Source organism: Melanerpes formicivorus, unplaced genomic scaffold (genome assembly GCF_026170545.1).
Source record: "Melanerpes formicivorus ecotype bairdi unplaced genomic scaffold, bMelFor1.0.p_v2 SCAF_1, whole genome shotgun sequence".
NCBI classification, from domain to species: domain Eukaryota; kingdom Metazoa; phylum Chordata; class Aves; order Piciformes; family Picidae; genus Melanerpes; species Melanerpes formicivorus.
In genome coordinates, this window is record NW_027142353.1 from 20293129 (window position 1) to 20318208 (window position 25080).

General features: G+C 36.5%; 1 protein-coding gene across 2 annotated transcripts in view; it reads right to left on the bottom strand.

Annotated features, from left to right (window-relative positions):
* Positions 1-476: 476 nt before the first annotated feature.
* NALF1 (NALCN channel auxiliary factor 1) overlaps positions 477-25080 on the bottom strand; it is a 544627-nt gene continuing 520023 nt past the window's right edge. For both annotated transcript variants that reach the window (XM_068169879.1, XM_068169855.1), the window contains 2 exons: positions 18373-18544; positions 477-8989 (listed from right to left, as the gene is read on the bottom strand). In XM_068169879.1, the coding sequence (XP_068025980.1) occupies positions 8694-8989; positions 18373-18544 (468 nt within the window). In that variant the 3' untranslated portion in view covers positions 477-8693. The remainder of the gene's footprint in view (positions 8990-18372; positions 18545-25080) is intronic.

Here is a 25080-nt window from a genome sequence, read left to right on the forward strand (position 1 = left end):
GACAGACAAATATCTAATACTGCATTAATTCAGATCCTTGCTGTACATAATCAAATATAGGTAATAAATGAACATATTGGTTTTGTTTGTCATGGCATTGATAAAAAAAATGCATACTTTCCTTTTGTAGGTATTGTTTTTCATTTCTTCCAATTTTACTCTCCTCATAAGGAATCTGACATGAACATCTGTAAAGTACAGATACAACTGCTATACAATACAGTCTGAAAAAAAGGTTGAATATGAGGCAAGTACCTCAATCTTTATAATTTTGTCAGAGGCATTTTATGAAATAGGTTGCTGCAGTCCAGGTCAGAACATAAGTGATTTTCTTATTACTTTTGCTTTGTTTGGTTGTTTTTCTTTTGAGGAAAAATGAAAATTGTTTAAATTTAACCATTATCTAAAATCATTATATCCCACCCGCTCCCCAACACTTTGGGTTTAATTTCATTCACAAATCCCTAGTAACCAAAAAGTCAGACTCACTGTTTGCATCATTAAATTTATTCTTAGTAGAGCGTACTTAGTAGCAATTTTTTTCACAATCTTCAACAGTTTCTCCTGTCATTTTGAAAACAAGTTTTTCTGTGAGTCATTGTAATAAATTATTTCATCAAAGTTTTCTGTAAAAAATTAAAGATAGTATTAATTACTTAACTAAATTTTCTAGAATAATACAATATTTAATATATAATTACAATTTACAGTTGGTTTATTTTTTTTTTGTTGTTGTTGTTGTTTTTGTTTTCTGACAGGACCGCATAGCCCTCTTTTCAATGCTAAGAATCATAGGACATTCCATATTGGTAAAAAACACCGATGCCAGTTTAGCCCATTTCAATTAAAATTCAGTCCTTAACTCTGAAGAAAAAAGAAAAGGGGAAAAAAACACCAAACAAATAAACAAAAAAGGAAAATAGAAAGGAATCAAGATGAAACACAGTTAATTTAATTTGCTTTTAACATGAACTTTCTATTCATACAATTTTGGAATAACAGAAGAGTTGAATAATTTTAATTGCAAATCTATTTAACATAAGCATGTGATTTATAGCTGCATAGTTCAATATGAATCTTTAAAAGGTCAAGAATCTGGTTTTGAACATAACAATAGAAAACAAACAAATGAAACAGAGCAGCTTCTCAAGAGCTACATAAATAAATTGTTATTAAGGGTTAATAACAAATGTAATTATCAGAATAATTTAATTTTCACTTGTAGAAGTGAAAATATAGTCAATCTTCTTCAATATTTCTTCTTGTATTTGTAATCCTGTGTAAGTTTTTGCATATTCAAACCCTGAATGAAGCCTGTTAGATTTCAGAAAAAGAAATATCTACCAAATCAAAGCTCAAAGCTTTGGCTCAACATGACTTTTGCATAGAGCTGCAGCTAATTATTTGACCAACCCCTTGGACAAACCTTTGGAACATTTCAATCTTTCAGCTGTTCACATGCTTATTTATTTATCCATACGAGTTGAAATGTGCTCATAGAGATCTTGGGCTTTCCAAGTCCTCCCTGAAATTAGTGGAAGGACTTGCACTGAAACTGCCATGGTTTTGATCCATGGCATTAATTCCAGTCCCATCTAAATGAAAACCACCACCCCATTGAATTCAGTGGACCAGTGGACTAGTGATGGGTAGGAAACTAATGGGAGAATATTTCTCTGTGAATGAAAAAATGAAATTTTTTTTTCCTGTTTTTGTTGTTTTGGGTTTGTCTTTTGTGATTTTGTTTGGATGTTTTTGTTTTTTGTTGTGTTTTTTTTTGGGGGGGAGGGGTGTTTTTTTTGTGTGTGGTTTGTTCATTTGGGTTTTTTTGTTTTGTTAGTTTTGGGTTTTTTCCCCTACTACATGTGTAGCAAATACAAATCAGGAGAGCTTCACATCTTAACAAATGTGTTCAATTTTTCGTAGGACTACTAAGTCAAATATATGTCATTGGTCAGACTGGTGACTGTCAGACAAAGGGAAAGGTAGAGGGAGGGAAGAAATGGGTGACAGAAAAGACATTTGGTTTTATTTCTGTCTTTGTTTTTACCAGTCTTCTCCAAAATACTTTTTCCACTGTTCACAGGCCTGATAACTTTCAATGGATGTAGATGCTCTGCTTTCTTTTCAGAAATTTCCTAGAAAGCTGATTAGTAGCTGATGATATTTAAGTAGATCTTGGTCCTGTAAAGTGCTAGGTGCTCTTTGCCATCAAATTTAATAATTAGAATTGAGCACACTTGGTTGAAATCTTGTATTCTCTGTGCAAATTGTAATAAATAATGATGATGCCAGGTTATTGACTGCCTAATATATAACATGTCAACATTCCTCCGAGAAGGAAAAGAGTATCTCTCTCCCATGAGTGTGCAGTAAATAAATCTTGAATAGTTTTACTAGGCAAATTAATGGTTCATTATTTTTTGTCCACTGGAGTAACATCCTAAAAGAAATAGATAAAATACTTTTTTATTTCTTGCTCAGTAGGGAGTAGCCTGATAATTAGAGAAACAATTTATATGCATTCACAAAAAACTCAGTCACTGCATTCCAGCTAGTATAATAATTTAATCTTCCATCCGTAATTCATACAAAAAAGTTAATGTAGGAGTCTAAATCCAGTAAAAAACTTTGGAAATGTAAATCACTGGTAGAGATAAGTGCTTTCTAGGTGTTCAGAGAATGATTACAAGAGAGCAGGGTTGAAGACTATTCTGTTCAGTGTAGACTACTGACTTAGGTACATGTTCTTCAGTATATTATCTTTTTATATTGCCAACTTCTATTGTGCATTATGCTTCATCCAACTTAATTCAAAGGTGTATATTCACCTCTTGGTGATGCAGCACTCAGCATTTGTCCTAATTAAAGATGCACTCAAATAAAACTGTCAGCAATGTGGGAAGACATTATTTCCTTCTGCTGCCTGCTTTACTCCTCTTAAAGGAAGTACCCCTCTTCTTACTTTAATTTCCCTCACTGCTAAGGACTTGATGGAAGGGTGTGTCTGTGTTACCTATGTAACACAAGCAATAGTCGTCACCCAAATGTTCCTCATCTTGTGCTGGAGTGGAGCATCACATCTTCTCTTTGGCCTATCCTATTCATATACAATAGATCCTGGCAAAATCTTACAGACAAGGAGCTGTGAGGGGTGGTGTATGAAATGCCACAGAGAGATTTGACAGCAATTCACTGATGAACCTTTCATTCCTTCTGCTGATGTAGTCCTCAGAACGAGAACCACAAAACAATCTGAAGAGACACACCTGGTAAAATCTTCACTCAGTCAAATGGCTGGTTACAGAACATGCCTATCATTTTAATCCTGTTTTGGTCAGTTGCAGTGTTCAGTGCACATACTGCATTTAAAGCTCACTGGTGGTTTCTCTGACCTTTCTAATGAGGCCTGAGACTGAAGGTGTGAGCAGGGCAAGCATAGCCCTCTCTGAAGAGGAAACTGAGTCATGTGTATGTCCAAGAGACAAATGTAGTGTTAGGAGAATGAGAGAATCTAGTGATTGGACTCAAATGCTGAAATATAGACAGCACTTTGAAAGGAGGCTCACCCTTATGACCCATGACTGAGACCTCCTGTGCTACAGGTACTGACTGCAACTGCTTCACTGGAGTCTGGTGTGGAAACTTTCTGCAAAAGCAAATTGAATGAAAAGTTCAGAAGAATATTAGCAGAACTTATAGGAGACAGTATGGTGGAATAAAAAAAATAACAAATAAGCCCCTTCCTCACAAATTTTTTACTTTTCTTATTACAAAATATATTTAAGCTGCTGAAATTCTACTTGGAAATCCACACTCAGAAATGCAAATACAGTAATTTTACCCTTTTTGTTTTATAGGTCTTATCCTTTGGTGGGTTTACTCTAAAGTATGCTGTATTAGTAATAATTCTGGATTTTCCAAGTTGGTCCAGATTTTTTTTTTTTTTTTTAATGCTTCATCATTCACAGTAGTTATCTCTCCCTTCTTCACCCTCAAGAGACAGATTAAACATGTTAACATTTGAAAATTTGCTGGAAAACACATGAAAACTTAGAGGTGTTCAGCAAATGTGATTGCTCAGAGCTGTTACAGAACATGTTGGCAAATTAAACCCCTCAGTTGAGATGGCATGTGCTCCAGTCCTATCTGACATCCAACAACCCAGTTCAGAACTGAATATAATATTTTCCAAAGATTTTTCTAAACCCACTCCTTCACCAAATTAATATAATTATAGACAATAATAATAAACCAGAACCATTCACCATTAATATGCCATTGCCAGCCTCTTCTTATGACTCAGATGGCTAGGGCTGAACCCAGTGATCCTCTGTTGATGCACCATGCCCATGAGCAATTCCTGAGTAAAGACTATGTGACAACAAATCAAGACATATGCACTACAGAGAATTTTTTGTGGGTATGCACCCACCTATGTCTGTATTGAGGCCCACTAAATCAGCATGACTCTAAGGCCAGCTCAAGTCCTTCCTGTGCAAGGCTCATTACAGGGCTGCAGCACTGATGAGATACACAGTGAAAGCTGCAGTAAGGACCAGGTATTTTCAGAGATCCTGGCTTAGATGACTGCTTGTGTATATCTTGAAATTTCTTAAACCAAAATTGTTTCACTTTCCTTAAAGCTACCTGTACTCTGCAAATGAGTTTTGTTTGTGCTTTGGATAGTCACTTAAGACAGGTTTCACTGTAATTTTGTGTGCATGTACATAAGCTGTCTTTAACTCTCATAATGAGCAGATATCTTCTGTGCAGAGAGGCAATGCTTACAAAAGAATATTCATTATCATAACAAATACAGAGAGAGCAGAAGACAATGGCCTTGTCCCTCATTTTTTAATAGAAGAATATAACTATGTAAGCTGAGAGCCACATTATGTACCAGATGAAACCTGCCATCTCTGCTGTTTGAAATGCAGCTGTTGTTTTTCACTCATTTAATGACTTAGAATAACTTTATTTCTAACTATCAAGAAGGAATTTCTTTGGCAGCTGATGGCTTGGTTTCATCACTTATAGAATTAGAATTTCATTTTAATGTTCTGTCGGGTTTTGTCTTTACATTATGACGTGCAGAAGGACAGCATTCACCTGCTTTTTGTTGTGGTGTGGTTTTTTTTTTTAAAAGGTACTATCTCTTTAATGACAGTGTCAATATAATGCATTACCAAATGTAAATGCAATAAGGAGTAACATATAGCTCTACTTATGTTATATGACATTCGGCTTATCAGTATTAACATATTGCACAAAATCTGGATTTTCCCTATTGAGAAAATAAGACAATAAAAGACATGGGAAATTTCTCTCTTCCATATGATCATAAAATAGATATTATTCTAATTTTTTTGCTTGTTTTTCTTCTTATCAGTCATTTGCAGAAATATTTTAGTATTACTTCTTTGTTAGGACAGCTCTTTATCATGTATGTATTAGGCATACAGTACAAGGAGAAATGGAACAAGATGGCAGTTACAGCAGTGGCAAGATGCAAATTTATTCTGGCAATAAAGTAATATGTGCACAATATCAAGCATGCTTACGTTTGTGTCAGGAAAACTATTACGAATGAGGAATGGATGGAATGGAATTTTGCATCATACATGATTACATGTTGCTTAACTTCATAGAAGAGTCTTTGTCTACTCCTGATGTCCCAGGTGCCATCAAGAGAAGCTGCATACCACAATGCTGGAGTGAAAATAGCAACAGATACCCCAGCAGTAGTCATCTCTGCAACATGACTTTTTTTTTTTTTTTTTTTTTTTTTTTCCAAAAATAAAAGACATAGACCTCAAAAAGATGACGGTGAAAAAATCACAGACCATTGAACTGCAGGCACTAACTCCAGGTGGGGAGCGGGGGAGGAATTTATTACATCTAGTACCTGTGTAATAATTGAAAGTCCATAATTGTTTTCTGCTTGATTTTGCCCAAGTTTAATTTGGCAACTTTATGCATTTGATGATGTGGTCACTGTATTTCCTCATGTCTGTCTCATATTGTATGACACATGATTCAATGTAGCCAAGCAGTGGAGGAGTCATATTTTTCACTGACACCAGCTGAAAACATTTTTAATAGAAAAATAAGGGATGAAGGATGAAGAAGAGCAGGAGAAAAGAAAGAATATGCCTTAAAGATAGCTCTCTACATTAATTCACTATGAGGCCAAACAGAAATAATAGTGCTTCTTCATGTGCCCATTCAATTGGGATGAACCAGATTTGCTACTATATTGGTACAATGTAGAAAAAGATGACACTGAGTAATGATGTGAACAAAAATCCATGAGGAACATCACAGAAATGGATGTTGGATGGCCTTTGCACAGCAGAGGTAGATAAAGTTATAACAAACTGTTTACTGACCATGTACACTTACTAGAATTAACAGGTCAGTTGAACAAGAGCTCACCTAGTAAGAGCTTTCTCAGAAGTGACTCATCAGCTGTTGTACAGCACCAGAACACTGCCCAGTTATTGCTCCATTGCTGCTCAATAATATCTCTGTCCTTTCAAAAGTCTACATTCTACCATTAGTTAAGGCTTTTTCATTTGCATTTCTACATTTTTCCCCACTTTTTGCATCAATTCAATATAATTAATACGTGTGCCTCTAACACGAAATAAAATAACTAAAAAGCACCATGTTTTATTAAACAAAATATAGCATGTGCAAGGAAGGGAAGGGAGAAATTGTAGAAAGAAACCACTGCTGAAGAATTTTGCATTAGCTGGTGCTCTTTGTAGTTGCCATATTTGCACAGATCATTTTAAGCTCCTCAGTCCAAGTTGTAGTAAAACACTATCAAAACAAATACTCTTGTGAAATACTTGAGCTTTTGCAGCTTTACATGTGCATCTTGAACCGCTTAAGCAGCATGGTTATCTTTTTGTTTTTCTCCAGAATTTAACAGACCATAAGTTGTATACAAAAATACATTACGCACCAGTGATTAAATGTTCTTACAACATTAATATTTATCAAGGGGTATTTCATAGCTAGAAAGTAGGTAACTATGTTTTATTTCCTAAGAGAACATTTCCTATAGTTTTCCTTCGTCTCCGAGCTACACAGCAAACATCTCTAAAGTGCACTTTCCAAGTGTAGTTAGAGAATAGGAAGGAATGTAAAGTTTTTAAAAACAGCCCTTATGAACTTTTCCTTCCATTGATTCTACTGTAAACTCTAAAAAGCCTTTTTAAAAAGCAAATTCTCATACACTTAGCAGGTGAAATGTTCCCATAAAAATAAAAGTTAACAAATTAAAAACCACCCCAAACAATGGAAAATCAGCAATCATAGTACATTTTTTCTTTTGACTACTCATATCGGAGTATATCTTTACTGATTTTATTGCACATTTATGAAAATGGTTCTTCTATATTAAAAAAAAAAAAAAGTTTCTTCACCTGTGCTAACACATTCTTGTGCACCCTTAATAACTAGAATAACTTTCAGCAACACGTAGGTATTAGAAAAATAGTGGCATCAAAACCAAAGAGATACTTGGTACTGTAGATGCTAAAAGGCTTCTAGTGGAATTTTGTTGACACAAAATGACTTGGATTTTAGAAGATCTTTGCTCTCATTCCTTATGGAAAACTGCTGATTATGTGACAGCAGAACTCAAAACGTAATTCACAATGAATGCCAATCCTTCACCTCCAATATGAAGGCTTCCCAACTACATAACTTGCTGAGCATAACTGGTTTTCCATAGCATATCTAAAAAAGGCTGCTCCTGTTCAACTGACCAGTGAGAAAGGACTGGACTTCTTCAAAATGGGTATTGGAGCAACAGTTTGTTATATATTTGTTTACATTTTTTAACTGTCCAATCCCACCTTGTAAGGAGAGCACTTGTTTGTTCAGCTAAAAGGAACCCCCTTCATGCTCCTTTTGGGTTTGCTCAGTCAACTGGTTTGTGCAACAGTGGCAGAGGCACACTAGAATTGTGTACCCATTCATTGTGATTACACAGACAGAAGGAAATGTATGTTGTCTGCAACAGGAGATGAGAAGGGGAAAGGAGATTAATGGTTTCCATGGGTAAGAGGACAGTTAGATTTGTCTGAGTTTTTTTGTGGTTGCTTTTTTTAAAAAAAAATTGTTAGTTTTTGTTTTGCTGTTCTTCTTTTTGTTTATTTTTCCCTTTTTTGTTGGTTTTTTTGTATTTTGTTTTGCTTTGTATTTTGTTTTGTTTTTTGTTTTCATATTTTTTGCTATGTCATGGAATCATAGCAGTCATTCCTCTAATAGAAACTGACAGGACATAAAAGACAGAACTATCAGATGAACGCACACAATGACTAGAAATATATTGACAGAGAAAAGACTTAATTTAGCTTTGAGAAACTGTCCCAAAAATAAAATCCTGTATTAACAAGTGCAAAAAAACAAACAAAAAAGAAACTCCAAACATTAAAACACAGTGTATAAAATGGCGTGAGAAATTTAAGTCACCATACAGCCTTTTAGTCAATAAAAAGCTGTGTTCATGTGTCCTTGTTGTTTGGGTAGTGGCCCATTCTTTTCATATTACCCAAAAGGTTGTTCAAGAAGAGATCTGAGAGTAAAGCACTCAGTCCTCTCTATTTTTGACTGTGGTCATTTAGACCTCTTTCTATCACATAAGATGAATCAATTAATTTTTTTTTTATTTTTTTCTATTCCTCATTTGATGAATTATCTTCCAAAGCTGTTATGCCTCCAAAAGCCAGTCCTGTTGAGTTCTGTGTTGCTGAGACTGTAAGTACTGTATGTAAGAGAATTAATACAAGAACACACAGTTTAAGTCTGCTGTTACACAGTCTTGATGCTGATGAAACTGTGAGCGATGTCCTGTGACACATTGTTGAGCCACTTGTTTTTATAGTCCCTTTGGATTGGTGATCTGATAATAGTCCCCATCTGACATCACAGCATTCTGGTTCTGCATTGGTTGGATAGTTTTCATAGAGCCCTGTAGGGTAAACACATGGAAAAATGAACATCAAGGACAAAAAGTCTGGCAAAATTTGATAGCACTACGGAACAGTCAATAGCCTAGTCTAAACTATCAAATACAAATTTTTACGTGTGCCTGAGGCCCTCAAAACACTTGCTATTCTGTATAAGTAGAGTTGTTGAAGAGATTTGTGTCATCTAGCAGGAAGCAGCACCAAAAGATCATTCAACAGAACTATGAGAGAGTATGTAAAGAAATGGCATTAAAAAATAATAACTGATTTTGGATGCCAAGGCTTTTCAAATTCTTCCTTTTTGGAAAGTAGTAATTAATGATTAAGTAGCAACTAATTTTAATAAAATTTGAAAATATCTTGAAGTTCTTCTGCAATCTGCAAGCACATACTGCAATATCACTGTCCAGGAAAAGATAAGCATTAAATAACAAATAATTGATATATTGACAATATTGACAATATTTGTTGTCAAATCGATATAGATCCAACAGCTTTACATGAACAGCTTCCAAATAATTCTGCTCAGAGTTCATCGGTTTATCCTGCCACAGTTGAGTTTCTCCAGGTGAGATGTTTTCTTCAGCATATCCCAGAGGTAAGAACAACCTTTCCTTGCCATTTAATAATTTGACTTTTTGGTGTTTCTGACTATACACCTAGGCCATTTCTGGTTTTGGAACTTCACTGAGTTACTCAGCTTCATCTGATCATGAATTTTTGAACCATTGGAAGATTTCTGTCTTTTCTGGAAGACACCTATCTTTGTGGAAATTGCTAATGCCGTGTCTGCATTACATTAGAAGAGACAAATATATCCAGAGTGTTCTGTTTGATTCTCACATATCTTCTAATATGTTAAAAGAACCTAATTAGTCTGTTTAATTAATGGTCAAATGCAAGAATGTCTAACAAACACTTTATCTCTGTTTAAACTAATCTTAATAGCAATTTTGCAGTAAATAATTGCTCTACAGTACTGCTTGGTTTTACTAGAAAAGAAACCAAACTGATCTGTGTTGAAATACTAGGACAAAGATTTTGAAAGCAGCTACATAACTGACATAATTCATAAATTGACTTTGCTTTTTGGAACAAGAATTACATTCTTTTCACAGAATCACCAAATCACCAAAGTTGGAAGAGACCTCAAAGATCATTGAGTCCAACCTGTCACCACAGACCTCATGACTAAACCATGGCACCAAGTGCCACATCCAATCCCCTCCTGAACACCTCCAGGGATGGTGACTCCACTACCTCCTCGGGCAGCACACTCCAATGGCCAACGACTCTCTCAGTGAAGAACTCCCTCCCCACCTCCAGCCCAAACCTCCCCTGATGCAGCCTGAGACTGTGTCCCCCTGCTCTGGTGCTGGTTGCGTGAGAGAAGAGACCAACTCCCTCCTGGCCACAACCACCCTTCAGGTAGTTGTAGATAGCAAGAAAGTCTCCCCTGATCCTCCTCTTCTCCAGGCTAAACAATCCCAGCTCTCTCAGCCTAATTTGCCTGCATTTGTCCATGCTACTGTAGTTTATGGAAAAAGAGGAGGGAATCCATATCAGTAAGAGCTTTGGGGGTGTTCTACCTACACCTTTAACTTGAGGTAAACTCCCTTCCGCGAGCCAAAATGCACTCTGAGCTTAGACCCTAATTTTGATTAGAGTATAAACTACAAAAAATAATTTTCTAAACTACAAGAATCCTGGTATAAATTTTAACCTGTCAATGCACTTAAAAGAATTGGTGAGGTAGAAGAGAAATAAAAGTGGGATACAGTCAAAGCTTCACCCCACTGACTGTGTCCCTATAGAGAACTCCATGACTCCAACCTTTTGGTCCGTATGTTCAGAGATGTAGAAAATGCCATACCATGCTCTTTGGTCCCCTGAGGCCTGGCACTGTGTTTGTTTGCTCCTCTTCAGCAATGTCAAAGTCCCTCATACTTCCCCCATCCTCCAGAGTCTTTTCCCCCTGAACAGCCTCATTTGCTCACAGGAGAGAAACAATCTCCTACTCCCCTCACCAAGGGTTTGCTCTGGTCCGTAAGTCTCTTCATACAGGACTGTGACCAAACACTCCACATCCTAGCTTTTCTAGTCCAGATGATGCTCCTATTTGACAAAAAGTCACTAACACAAAGTTGCAGTGACTCTGTTGGAAAGAGGAATTAAAAATATTATAATTGCTGGTAAATTATTTTCATACTCTTCATTCCATCATCTCATATGTGACTGTCAGCTAATACTCTCAGGATGCTAGATTCCATCTGATGTATCACAGTAATGATATCACTTTCAAAAAAGCAGTGTGCAGAAGTTTAGGCATAACTTTCCTAGGTCCAGACACCAGACTGCTTGTCGTGAATAATCTGTAAAGAAATGCAGCAGACCTTAAAAATAAAACAACAGAACAAAACTGTGTTCCTGCTTCCACAACGCTGATCTGCAACTAAAACAAAAATACATCAGGTATGGTGAGCATGTTAAAATGCAGATTAAACCTAGATTGGAAGTATTTTTACATAGCTGATTCACAGATTCATAGATTCATAGAATATCAGGTTGGAAGGGACCTCAAGGATCATCTAGTCCAACCTTTCACGGTAAGAATATAGTTTAAATGAGATGGACCAGCCTCAGTCTACTATGCAACAGTCTACTATGTCTACCCAGTCTATAGAGTCTACTATGTTTTACATAAGTTCAGGTGAAGTTGCATGTAGTTCTTGAGTTACTAAAAAAAAAAAATAGTCAGTAAGAACTGTTTGTTTGAAATCAGGCAATTCTTCCACTTATGCAGTCAGATACTCAAGGTAGCATACCAATGGTTGAAAATTTTATTGTCTTTCAGATCATTACTGAGTATACTTCATGTTTTTAAAGAGATTCTGTTGCATTTTTGAACTTGTGGATGGATGCTATTGAAAGTATAATAAAGCAGTCTTATTACTAACATCGTATTTTAAACATGGTAACATACAGGAAGTGTCTCTCAAAGCAGGTAATTATATGATCTGTTCTGTGACTGCAGTATCTCAAACCATTAGTGGCAATTGAAGAAACATAGATAACAGTTAATGCTTTGATCTCATCAAGGCTTGTTTGCTATTCAAACATGTATTTCCTACCTTTTTTTTGTTATAGGAAACCCCAGACTTTTGAAACCAAAACCTATACATGCAAGTTGGTAATCAAAAGGTATTTAGATAAAACATACACACTTAATGACCTAAAAAAAATAAATTTAAGGCAGATCCACATTCACAGCTGCATTGAACTTGTTCATTAATACAGAATTACATTTCCTCTTTGTATCAATTCAGCAATTGAATTTAGCTTTTGAATTTGCAGTTAGGAATCACTATTCATATGACAGTTACAGAATATGTAGATAAATTCAGTCAGAGCTTTTATACTGAAAGAATGAAATTTCATAACTGTGCTTAACTACATACTTATTTGTAGCCATAATTATCAGTTTTGACCCCTTCAAACTAATCAGTCAATCTACTTAGTTACAAATGCCTGGCTTACCAGAAACCCTGGAAAAATGGCTACATTAGCCTTCAAAAATATTTTATTAAAATATTGTATATGGACACAGGGTCTGGGATAAGAAATAAGAATGATATCTTTAGCCCCCAAATCACCAAGGCTTTCCTCTTCCTCTTCTGTCTTACCAACTGGAGACTGACTTACCAACTGTTACTGGCTCAAAACCTACTTTGTTTTACACTTTCACTTAAAATGCTCAGCCCTGGATATCCATGACCCAGCTTTTCCCAGCACTCACCTATATTTCACCAGCAGAAACCTTATTTCATATGGAAGTTCTTAGACCTTAATCTTAATCAAGGATCCGGAATTTGCCAGGTTACTTTTTGGTTTTAAGGCATTCTGAAGATAGATTGTACTGCTCATGATGGTCACATAAAAGCTGCCTCTTTTATATGTAACTGGGTAGGTTTTTTCACACATAGATAACATTTTGATGTTCAGCACAACGGTAACATGCATAGAGTGTGTTGTTAATGCTGATGCAAGAATTAAGGCTACCATTTGACTGAGATTATGTTAATGGAGACATGGTTATAGATAAATCCCATGTATCCTGCTCAGCTGAACAATGCTGAAAGAAAAAGAAGAAACAGTATGAACATCATATTCAACCTGTGAGGAAACAGCTTTGGGAGAAAAGCAGGAAACCACAAATAAGTTCTTATACAAAAATTAAAATCATGGTATGCTGATCAGATAGATCACCAGCTAACTTAGGGAATGCTGCGGTTTCTGACTGAGCATTTTCATGTCTTTTGTACAGGAACCAGTATGCAAAAGAAGTGGTTGCGTTTCCACATCTCACTCCAGCAGGATGTGTCATGTGTGTAATTGGATCTGTATCTGCAGCAGCTGATTTAGCTTGGCCTACTATTTGGTTTCATTGCTACAGAAAAAGCTATGGAACCATACTATTCTGCATCAAAGAAAAGTGGTCTGGTTGATATGTTTGTTGTTGTACATAGATATTTTGGGAAGCAAATAAATCAGAATCCCCACCCCCCCCCTTCTTATTTCAATAGAAGTCTAAACTCCAGTCCTTTCAAACATAGACTTACTATTTTGAGAGGCATACAAAGAGTCTTCTGCTTGGATAGAGACCATGAACTGGAGGAATAAACCAGATAGGTGGATGTAGCATACCAGAAGTTTTTAACACTGCATTTCACTGTGAAGCCCAAAGTAAATAATGTCTGCCAAAAGTGATCCACCTAGCAGTGACACCACTGTATTGGTGAATACCAACACATTGCATGACATTTCCTTTCTGAGGAATTATTTCTGAGATTTCAATATTAACATTTTCCAACTACAGAAGGCAAAAGAACACATAGATACTATTTGACTAGATTTCACTGATGTTTACATCTGATCAGGAAGCCAGCACTCTTCAATCTTATCCAGGTGGCCCTCTCATTTTCTAAATTGCTGTGTCTGTGACAGATTATGATGCTTCTGTTTAGACATGTATTTTATACTCTTCATATTATAAAGAGTAATAAAATTAAATGTAGGAGAAGGCTTAAAGATAAATAAATTATTCTTTAGTCAAATACATGAATCTTAAACTGGTAAATAAGGGTGTTCAAATCTTTTGACAAGTCTAATTTCAATTTCAGAATCCATCCCAATCATTAGAGGAGATTTGGGTTGCCATGTTTTTATTTTATCATTGTATGTTGCTGTTTTTTTCAGGTATTGACTATTTCTGATATTTGTTTCTCAAATCTTTTCCTGTGTGTATGCATCTTTATTCAAGAAAATGTCATTAAGTTTCTTCACCAAGCATGGATTTTTTCCCCTGACATATGTACATGACCAATCTCCTCCTACTGGGGTAAATCAGTGTTATCTCTGCAAATGACTGAACTGCTGCAAGTCAGAAAAACAAGTATATAATTGACTTTCTAAGACATACAGTGAACCTTTTTAGTTCTGCTATGTTGAAATACAGGATAATGATGGGATAACTTCCTTCTAGAGAAGACTTGGCTTTCCCCACCCACCTCCAGTTTCAGTTATACTACATAGAATATTTTATAAAAAAGATTTACTGTTGTAATATGATGTGAAAGGAAAGGTTTATATAAATCTATGCTACCATAGCACATTCAAGGATACCAGTAATTTAATTATTTGGGTTGTTTTTATAGGAGAATAATGTTTGCAGCTGATAAACCTATTATGATATAGAACCACTTTCATGGGAAATCCCCAATATTCAAGACTATAATAATTGGAACACATGATATTAAAAGCATGAATTGATATAAACTGAATAGAAAGATATGAGTACTTCTAAGTACCTGAATCACCTGCCCACTCACCTCTTCTCTCCGTCTTTCTTTCTAGATTGATAAACATCAAGTCTGATATTTTTCAGCACATGAAAGCAGACAAATTTGATTTTCAAACTGGTGGTAGAAGACTCACTCTGATGACACTGCTCTTAGAGAGTACCAGAAGGTGCCATGCTTGTTTTGGAAGAAGCTAACTTCTGCATTATTGCTGCCCCTCCCCTCCTCTCCCCTCCCCTCCCCTCCCCTCCCCTCCCCTCCCCTCCCCTCCCCTCCCCTCTCCTCTCCTCTCCTCTCCTCTCCTCTCCTCTCCTCTCCTCTCCTCTCCTCTCCTCTCCTCTCCTCTCCTCTCCTCTCCTCTCCTCTCCTCTCCTCTCCTCTCCTCCCCTCCCCTCCCCTCCCCTCCCCTCCCCTCCCCTCTCCTCTCCTCTCCTCTCCTCTCCTCTCCTCTCCTCTCCTCTCCTCTCCTCTCCTCTCCTCTCCTCTCCTCTCCTCTCCTCTCCAAACCTCTCCAAACCTCTCCAAACCTCTCCAAACCTCTCCTCTTGCCTCGCCTCACCACGCCGAACCTCTCCGAACCTCTCTGAACCTCTCCAAACCACTTCTCTCCAAACCTCTCCTCTCCAAACATCTCCTCTCCGAACCTCTCCTCTCCTCTCTGAACCTCTCCAAACCTCTCCTCTCCAAACGTCTCCTTTCCCAGGTAATTAGTGATAGAACAAGAGGGAGTGGCCTCAGGCTGTGACTGGGTAGGTTTAGACTGGACATCAGGACATTTTTTTTCATGGAAAGAGTGGTCAGGCATTGGAATGTGCTGCCCACAGAGGTCATTGAGTCACCAGCCCTGGATGTGTTTAAAAGTCATTTGGATGTGGGGATTGGGGATAAAGTTTAGGGGTGAAGATTGTTGAGTAGGGTTATCAGTTGGAATTGGTGATCCTGAGGGTCTTTTTCAACCTGAGTGTTTCTGTGATTGTGTGATCCTGTGATTCTGTGATCCTGTGATTCCTGCCTGCTACTTGTTGCTGGGTGGTGGCTCTATTCTGTCACAAGATGTAAAAAGTCTTGGTCAATACAAAGAAAGTCCTTAGCAATACAGCTAGCCCTAATCCTGTGCTCTAAAGTTTTTCAGATGTGGATAGCAGTTTTGGGTTTCTGTCTGCCTTTTCCTCATTCCACCACACCCAGCAGGTGCCTCTGAGCTTCGTCTAATAGCCATTGTTGGATGGGGACAAGGGGCAGTGGTGGCTCAGTATTGTCACAGCAGTTGGTGACATGAAGCCACATTGGCCTTTTACCTATCTATAATTTGAAAACAGTATCTAACATGTATATGTACATCCTGCTCTCTTCCACAGTGTATTGAAATATTTTGTAGAAATGAATCCTCTGTCTTTCCATTAATTTAAATCCCTACTGAGTCTTTAACCCCACAGCAGATAATAGTCTATTCTCTCATTGTTTAGTGGCAGGATGTCCTAGTACAGTAAACTACTGATTAGTAAGAGGATGAAAATGGGCCTGTATTCTAGGCAAAATTTGAACTGCAGTCTTGTACCTCTCCTCAGCATCACACAGCTGTCCAGTGTTAGCATGCTGACTCCTATGGGTCCATGAATACAAAATCTGCTCTGCTAGGCTCAGAGTCTTGACTCAAAAGGACAAATAGTTCCACCAAATATTAGTGAACTGCTGATACTAAGCATCTCAAATAAGATATTTGCGACTAACAGCAGCTGCAACAGCAAATAAAGTGCAGTCAGCACTGTTAGTAAAGCATGGAGAGCTAGTCAGCAAGTCAGGTGCGGATGCCTACTCAGGGTGAATTGCATATCTCTCAGCTCTACTGTCTACACTAGATCTTCAGTGACTTGAGTGAGAGCTTAGTCACAGAGTTTATATGTAGATACCCAAATGACTAATACCTGCAATAAAATGAGTTTAATCCTTTCCTGAAGCTGCTTTTCATCCAGAACTCAGAAATCACTGTCAATGAACTTTGCTAATTCACCTATTTTGTATTTTTCAAAATTACTTAGGAATTGTATACCAGGAAAGTGAAAAAGCTAGATATGTATTTCCTAAGAATTTTTCTGAAATAATTACTATGATTTTTTTTCTTGATTGTTTGCATGTACTTTGCCATTGTGCATGTTTGTGTGCAGACTTGTGTACATACATGTGCATGCAAACACACATATAGCATACATCTTGTAAATAAAAGCATCCTAAAACTCCCACTTCAACTGTCCTATTTTAATTTGAAAACCAATGTTAATTTTGTTACTGTGTATACATATTGGAATATTATTAATATTTATGAAATGAACTGAAGTGCTAAGCACAACTACCTTATTGATGACTAACAAATGGTAACTCAGCTTACATTTCTTTATATTGTCTTTTGCCTATGGATGCATGTTGCTTGATTGTGCAGAATGGGCTTAATCTTGAGTAAGAAATGCAGTAAATAGTTTGCTATCAGCATGATGCTAAATCCAAACATGGGGAATATGATGAAATGAGTTGTCACAAACATTATGCCTTCTTCAGAGATCGTTGGTAGAGAGCATTTGTATTTATATAAATTTTATATTTAACTCTAGTTTAAAATAACTTACCTTGGGCAATACATTTCGCAAAAAGCTTCCCAGTACAGCCCTAATTTAAGGTGGAAGCTGTTCAATTTCAGATATTTGGACCAGGTTGTGAAGTGATCAAAGTGTTCAAATGTCTTTTTTAATGATCTATAAGTTGCCTAAGTATCTTCAAGATTCTCACAAAATACTTCAGGCAGCAGAAATCTGCAGAAAACATTGATGAAAGCTGAAATTTTGTGTGGATGACTCCCAGTCAGTCCTGAAAAAAGTTCAAGGGTACCTGAGGTACCTGTACTAAAGATATTTCTTCCCTATCATGTCCTTTTTGGCTGGATCATTCTGGGATAGTATTTGAAGGAGAATAGAATGTAAAAGGAACCAAACTTTTTATTCAAGGAGAGACCAAAAGATCAGTTCTTCACAAGTGAACAACAGATTTTTAAAATTCTTCACTAGTGAAAGACTTTTCCTTTGATATTTACTTTCCAAGATCTGTGCAGTTTTCAATGCTATGCCTCAGATTCTTAGTTTATCTGACATGAGAATGCAGCTGAATAAAGGCAAACACACTGAAAACTGAACTTGCCTTTCTCTGTTTTTTCTGAATATTGCATGATAGAATACCTCTTTTCTCTGTGTACTGCATGAAACAGAGGAACAGAAATCCTCTACAAAATTATTAAGTGTAAAAAATAACCAGAATAAATTTCTTCTAGCATTTTTTTGCAAGGTTAATGACAGTGGCAAGCTGTTGCATAAGTGTGTATTACTAAATCTGGGCTCAAATCCTAGTACCTCCAACAAATCTTTGTGATGAGGAAATCCTTTCTGCTCTCACAGTTAGAGCTAAGGAAAGAACCATTATCCACACTCTCCTTCACGTTTAGGTTTATGGAAACAAGTGAAATTAGCTTTTCTATACTATACCTGTACAGATGAAACTTGATAGTCCTCCATAGATGACATCATCATTGTCTGGTAATATAAAGGGACACCTTGTCTGAACCTCCAAACAGTATTGCTTGCAAGGAATTCTGTTGCTGCAGTGAAACTGTGTGACTTCAAAATACTGGGAACAGAGCCAGGCTTTGTAGACAGTCTGGAAAGAGAGAAGAACCAGAAATACAGATGGATGACAATAGCACTGTCATTATTAGAAGAACATACTGTCCCGAACACGTACATTTAACACTGCTTTTGAAAGTAAATTTTGATAGAATTTTACCTGATCAAACCATATTATCAAATTTTGACTATTCTCCCTTTTCAGAAATTAATACCTCAGCCAAGTCACTTAAATGTAACAGTTTGGACTAAGATGATGCTATTATTTCATCTTAGTTTGTAAGCAGATATGTCTCTTAGACACCTCTTTTCGTTAGAAATGTGCCACACACCCCTGTCCCTGTACCTTATCTTATGCAAACTGAGATCCTAACCTCATGTGAAGCTGGTCTGGGAAACAAACTTATGAATGTAAGAGTTTAAAACTGGGCTCAGGCCGGCTCTGTTCTTTAAATCATCTAGAGCTAAGCTATCAGGTTACGATAGATGGTGCTGCTTCCCTTCAAATAAAACCTGATTCATACCACAGTATTAAAACACACATTAGGGTTCCTAAACACCAACAGGTGTAGACTGTCAGGTAAATATGCAACAGTGAGGACCAACGTTTACACTTGGGAGCTGAAAGGAACACATTAAAGATGCTGTCATCTGATGCTGTGTAGCCTTGGCTGCAGGATCCATGATTATGAAAATCATTATCATTGTTTAAATGAAAAAAGCAACATACACATTTTGATTTTAGATTCTTTAGCCTATGCTTTTCAGAGTAAAGATCTTCGTCATAAGAATTAAACTAGTCTTTTGAACATGGAAGAGTTTCACGTGTGACCATGCACTATAAATTGATGTGATACCAGGCTACAAAGATGACGAAAAAACTGTATGTCTGTGTACAGGGAGTTTTACTTGTTTCCCATTTTATTTTGCAGTTATCTGTTTTGAAGTACATTATTTACTGGCCAGATACTTACTATCTAGCTTGTTATATACTGAAAATTTCCTATTTGTAGTCATTCAGAATACCTGAAAATCTTAGCAGCTTCCCTTCCTTTATCACAGGCTAAAAAGCAATATAGTCAGCTGATTACTTTCCTTCTTCCTAGAACTGTTTTTAATATAAAAGGAAAGTTAGATTAAATTTTTAATTACTGAAGACTCAAAACCTGAGACTAGAAGAGAGTAATCCAGCTGAGAGTTTGGTTTGACTTCAGTATGTTTCACCTCATCAGTTATTTTATTAGTGTCAACAGTGGTTTAAATTGTATAATTCATTTAATTGTATTAGTTCTAGAATTACAAAACTTTTATCTTAGCTTGTTTTCAGTGGTGGTAAGCATAGGTAAGGATAAAGTGAAGTCTTTTGACCCAACGCCTGGAAGCGGAAACAATATTGTGTTACTTCAGTGATCTAGCAATTGTCTATTGTCTCTCTTTTTAGGATGTCCTGTGTCTCATATCACACATGAGTTTAGACAGAGTCAGAGCTGCACTTTCCGGTCTTAAAAGGCAGACAGACAGAACTATTAGATAATACAGCTCCATATTTGTCGTCATCATTGTACTAGCTGACCTGTGTCTACCTGTGCAACTGCACAAATCTGATTTTAATTATTTGAACAGTATTTACTAAGACTGAAAAAATGATGGGAAGATAATGTATTTACTGTGTGTATATGCCCACAGAGTCCTTGCCCTTCTCATTCTTGCTCACTCATACATGCACAATACAGGTGATTTTTAAAAACCTAATTTCTGTCAAAACAGACTGAGCATGCAGTCTGAATCCTCTGAGTCACACTGCCTAAGATATATCCATAGAGAAGAATGGAAAAGCTCAATTAGCTTCATTCTCTACAGCTGCCAATTCCTCAGTTTTCAAGAGATTAATTCAACACTCTTCTGCCCCTTCCCCTGTCATTCCTGACTGCACTTGCCATCACAGTTCTTACTAAACAGTGTGAAACACCCAGGAAGTATTTACTGTAGCTATTCTTCGTGAAGATTACTTTCCCCCCTGCCCTCACTGAACAAAAATTTGGTGCTACTGGCTGGGTTATCAAAATAATAACACAAAAGGGAATTCAGAAATAATCAAATAGCTGTTATTGTGTAGATGTGGAGGATAATGGGAGGGAAAGAATGTAGATAGAAGTCACAACAGAAACTCTCTCTCAATATGGTAAATTTTCTGAATTAAATTAAATTTTAACTGTTTTATCCAGATACTTTGCAACCATATTAATTCCTCAGTATAAAAATGGAGTCTTCAGAAAACAATTTAATAATATCATCCACCAGTTGAAAAGGAAGAGCCCTCCCATGTTCACTGGCATTTTCAAACACATTAGGAAATTGTACCTTATTGGAATAAAAGAATTAACAATATTGCCTTGGACAGTGTGATATGATTTCAGTTCAAATTCTTGCTAAGCTTGTGAGTATTTTGAACTAATTTCTGCACTCTTTATCTATACTGAGGAGTACCTCAGGCTGTGATTATCTGATTAATTAATTTTTCCAATAACTTATTATGTAAGCTGAGCAGAAGTACATACAGAAATAGCATTCATAAATAACTCCATAACTAAGCAACTAACTAAATAAATAAAATCTGGGCTGCAGAAGCTGGTGTGGCCTTTAAGTTTTGCTGTGTTTTACCTCAATGGTCCCCAGCCCATGCTGACTCATTGACAATGACTGTGAATAAAATGTGTATGGAGAGAAAAATCCTTTTTCTATCAGCCTCATTTTCAACATATCATAGAATCACAGAACACCATAGGTTGCAAGAGGCCTTCAAAATCATCTAATCCAACTTTCCCTGATGGCCACACTCCTCTTCATGCATCCTAGAGTATGATTTGCATTCTGGGCTGCACGAGCACACTGCTGCTCATCAATCAACACATGCCAAGGCTCTCTCTTCAGAGCTACTCTTGACCCCCTCTGCACCCAGCATGTCTTTGTGCCTGGGCTTGGCCCAACCTGCACACAGGACCTTGCACTTTGGCTTGTTGAACCTCATGAAGCTGGCACTAGACCACTTCTCAAGCTTGTTGATCCATTGACCACAACCTTTTGAGTCTGTACATCCATCAGGTGGATCCATCCATCAAGTTCATGTCTCTCCATCTGAGAGACAAAGAGACAATGATGTCATGTGGGACAGCGTCAAATGCCTTGCTAGGTAGGTGATGTCAGTTCCTTTTCCCATATCTACCAGAGCTGTAACTCTGTTGTAGAAGGCCACTAGGTTCTTCAGGCATGATTTGTCCTTTGTGTTGCTGTGTTGGCTGTCACCAATGACCTTGTTGTATTCCATGCACCTTAGCACAGTTCCCAGGAGGATCTGCTCCACAATTTTACATGGCACAGAGGTGAGCCTGATTGGCCTGTAGTTCCATGGGTTTTCTTTGCTTCCTTTTTTAAAAATGAAGGTTATGTTTTCCCTTTTCCCATCTCATTTTCTGTGGCCAAAAGTAACCTTAAAGATTCTAGTAAGTAAATTGCTGCTTACACACAGCAGCAATAGGGCGATAGCTACTTCAGAAGGCTAATCTCTGCCTTATGCAGTTATGAATGTACAAATTATTAGAAGGAATTATATGTGCATTTAAAGTTAGAGCATACATTTAAAACACATACTTTGATATTTATTTTTGTGAGTCTGAGTGAATTGTCTCTATGTGGTACTCTGTGACATTATCACAGTCAATGTCTTTTCTAGGGTTTCTGTTTCAATATTTCTATGAAAAGTTTTAATAGTATCTACTTCAGCCTAACTTCCTTTACTTCATTCTAGTTTGTTTTAGTATCCCATAACCTTAAAGGGAAGAATGTATTAGGAAGTTAAAAATAGTAGTAGTTCACTTAGTGAATTGAGATCTTGTGAACAGAAGAGTTGAAGAAAAGCTACTGGTAAAGGTTAGAAAACCTTCTAAGCCTTTGGTTACCCAAATAAAGATATCCACTCATCCATTAATAAGTGCACCTCAACATCAGCCAGGCAAAGATAAATATATCCTTATTTAGGAAATAAGAGACGAGATCTGAATGCAATTATGGATTTCATCTCAGCAATAAGTGACCAAATTCAATTCTTCCTGTGATAAAGCCTTTGCTGTGAAATTCACTTTAAATCTTATTCATGCTGTGCAGCAGAGGAGTAATAGCTGCTGTCACCTACCAACTAATGCACTATCTGTACAGTGCAGTCTTTTAAAAGCTTTTTATATTTGGGTCACCAGGGTATTACGTGTTGGCTTGAGTGACAGTGCATCTTCTTTAAGAAACACTTGAATCAATCTCAGTGTCTGCTTTGTGCATCAGGACCTGAGATATATCATGTTGTACATGCACTGATGTCTGTTAGATAGCTTACAAGTGTATTTTATATGGACTATACAACCAAAATATAGATGGCTAACTGGTACAAGATCTGATTAAGCCTGACAAGGAATAGTGTTACAAATGTGAACTCCCCCAGGAATTTTGTCAGTTTTGAGCAGTAAGGGCTGTCAGGGTGTGTTTTACGGAAGAAAAATCATCTCTTACAGAAAGTCTTCTACCCATGAGATCTGAGAGCGCTGGTGGCATTTCTCTTCTGCTGGCCTTCATTCCCAGCTCACTTCTGAAACTGTGGGCAGCCTCAGGATAGGGCTGGCTAACACTCAAATAATACAGCAACAGTGACTAGAGAGGAGGGATCAGTCCTCCTTATCTTTGGCAATAAGAGTCAATGGTACCATCAGGTGAAGTAGAAAACAAATAAGTGGCTTACTGAAAAGAAGATATTTCACAACAAGCTTTCAATGGACAAAGTTGTTTTGTGTTTTTTTTTTAAGTTATAATTTTCATCTGATTTTAACACTATAAAATAAAATAAAAAATACTGGGAAAATATTTTTTTCATTATAATCATACTTCTCTGATAAAACATTAGTTTAAATACACATATTTTTTAAATTACTATTTTATTACATGAATATTGTCCCAAAGTTGTTCTGTTTTATGGGGAGGTTGCTTTGTACATCCACACACACCCACACTCATATGTGTTACTTCTTTTCCCTAGGAAATTCTAATTTTGGTTTGGTTTTTTTATTTTTATTTTTTACAATGTGACACAAAATGAACAGAAATTGATAATCTGAGCTTCCTGTAGAATAGAAATTATATTTTCCAGTTACTCCATTCTACATGAATATTTTAAATTCCTCATGTTAAAAGACTGCACCACAATATGACAGCATCTCTTTAATATTATTGAAACTTACAATAATTTGGGAAGAAACACATCTGTGTGGTGGCTATTTTAACATTTTATTTGATTTCTATTTTATCATAATGACTATTTTATACATCTGCATGCATGGAATAACGTAAGTTAAATAATGTAATATTTACTCAGAAGATCTTGATGCCAGTGAATGAAGAACATTGTATTAAGAGAAAAAAATAGCTATTATTTTCTAAATCATGGTAAACTAAATAGAAAAGTTTCTTTATTTCCTTGTTTTATCTATTATATGAATAATTTCATGTATAAGATACACATGCTATGATATTTGAAGGTAGAGGAAAGGTAAACCAAGGTTGAAATTTATTTGCCACAGCCAGAGTATTGTTGATCTTAGCTTCAGTTCATATACTACGTAACAAAATGTCTTCTAACCAAATAAAAATGAGAGGAAAGACAAGATGCTCTTCTCACATCTCTTTTGCTGACAACCAGAAATATGCAAATATGCCAGCTCCTAATACTAATATGTTTATTTGATTATGGAGAAATGACTGCAGAAGAGATAGCATCAATATCTTGTTGCCACTTTGGTAATCTTAAAAGACAAATTAGACACAGCTAAAGAAGAGACATATAATGTTTCTAACTGCCAAAAGAAATTGGAATTTTTCAAGGAATAGGTGTTATGCAAAAAGCAGATCCAACTCTCCTCTGTTTCTGATTATCAGCCTTATAATCTACTAGGGTCATCATAAAGATTAACTTCACTGTTTTACAATACCATAAAATCTGAATTAATAATCTGTATCAGAATTCAGTTCTAGATCTTATTGAATATCACAAAGAAACTTCTGGAGATGATAAACATCCCCTTTAATGATCTTAAAGGAAAAAGAAAATTAACTCATTACAGAAATAAGTGATCTGGTGTAAACCTAAAAAGGGGACACTAGCCTTTGGTTTTGTGAGCTTAATAATACTCCATCTATTCAGATACTATATTAAAATGTTTAAATTATTAAAATAAAAAAGAAATTGTTTCTGAAGTGTCTGATCAGTTTCCCTGGATGATCTTAAGACAACTGACTTGGAGTCAGATTGCAGTGGGCAGGGGCCTGACTTACAGTCTGTTCTAAATGTACATCTGAATTCATGAACCAAGCAACCTATCAAGGCTAAAAAGTCATTGCATTCAACACTTTTCTTCATCACTTTCAAAGTGATAGAAGTCTATATAAATCAGCTCAACCTGACATTATTCAGAGGATTGATACTCTTGACTACCAGTGCATGCATCAGGCCAGGACAGTCTCTCTATTTGTATA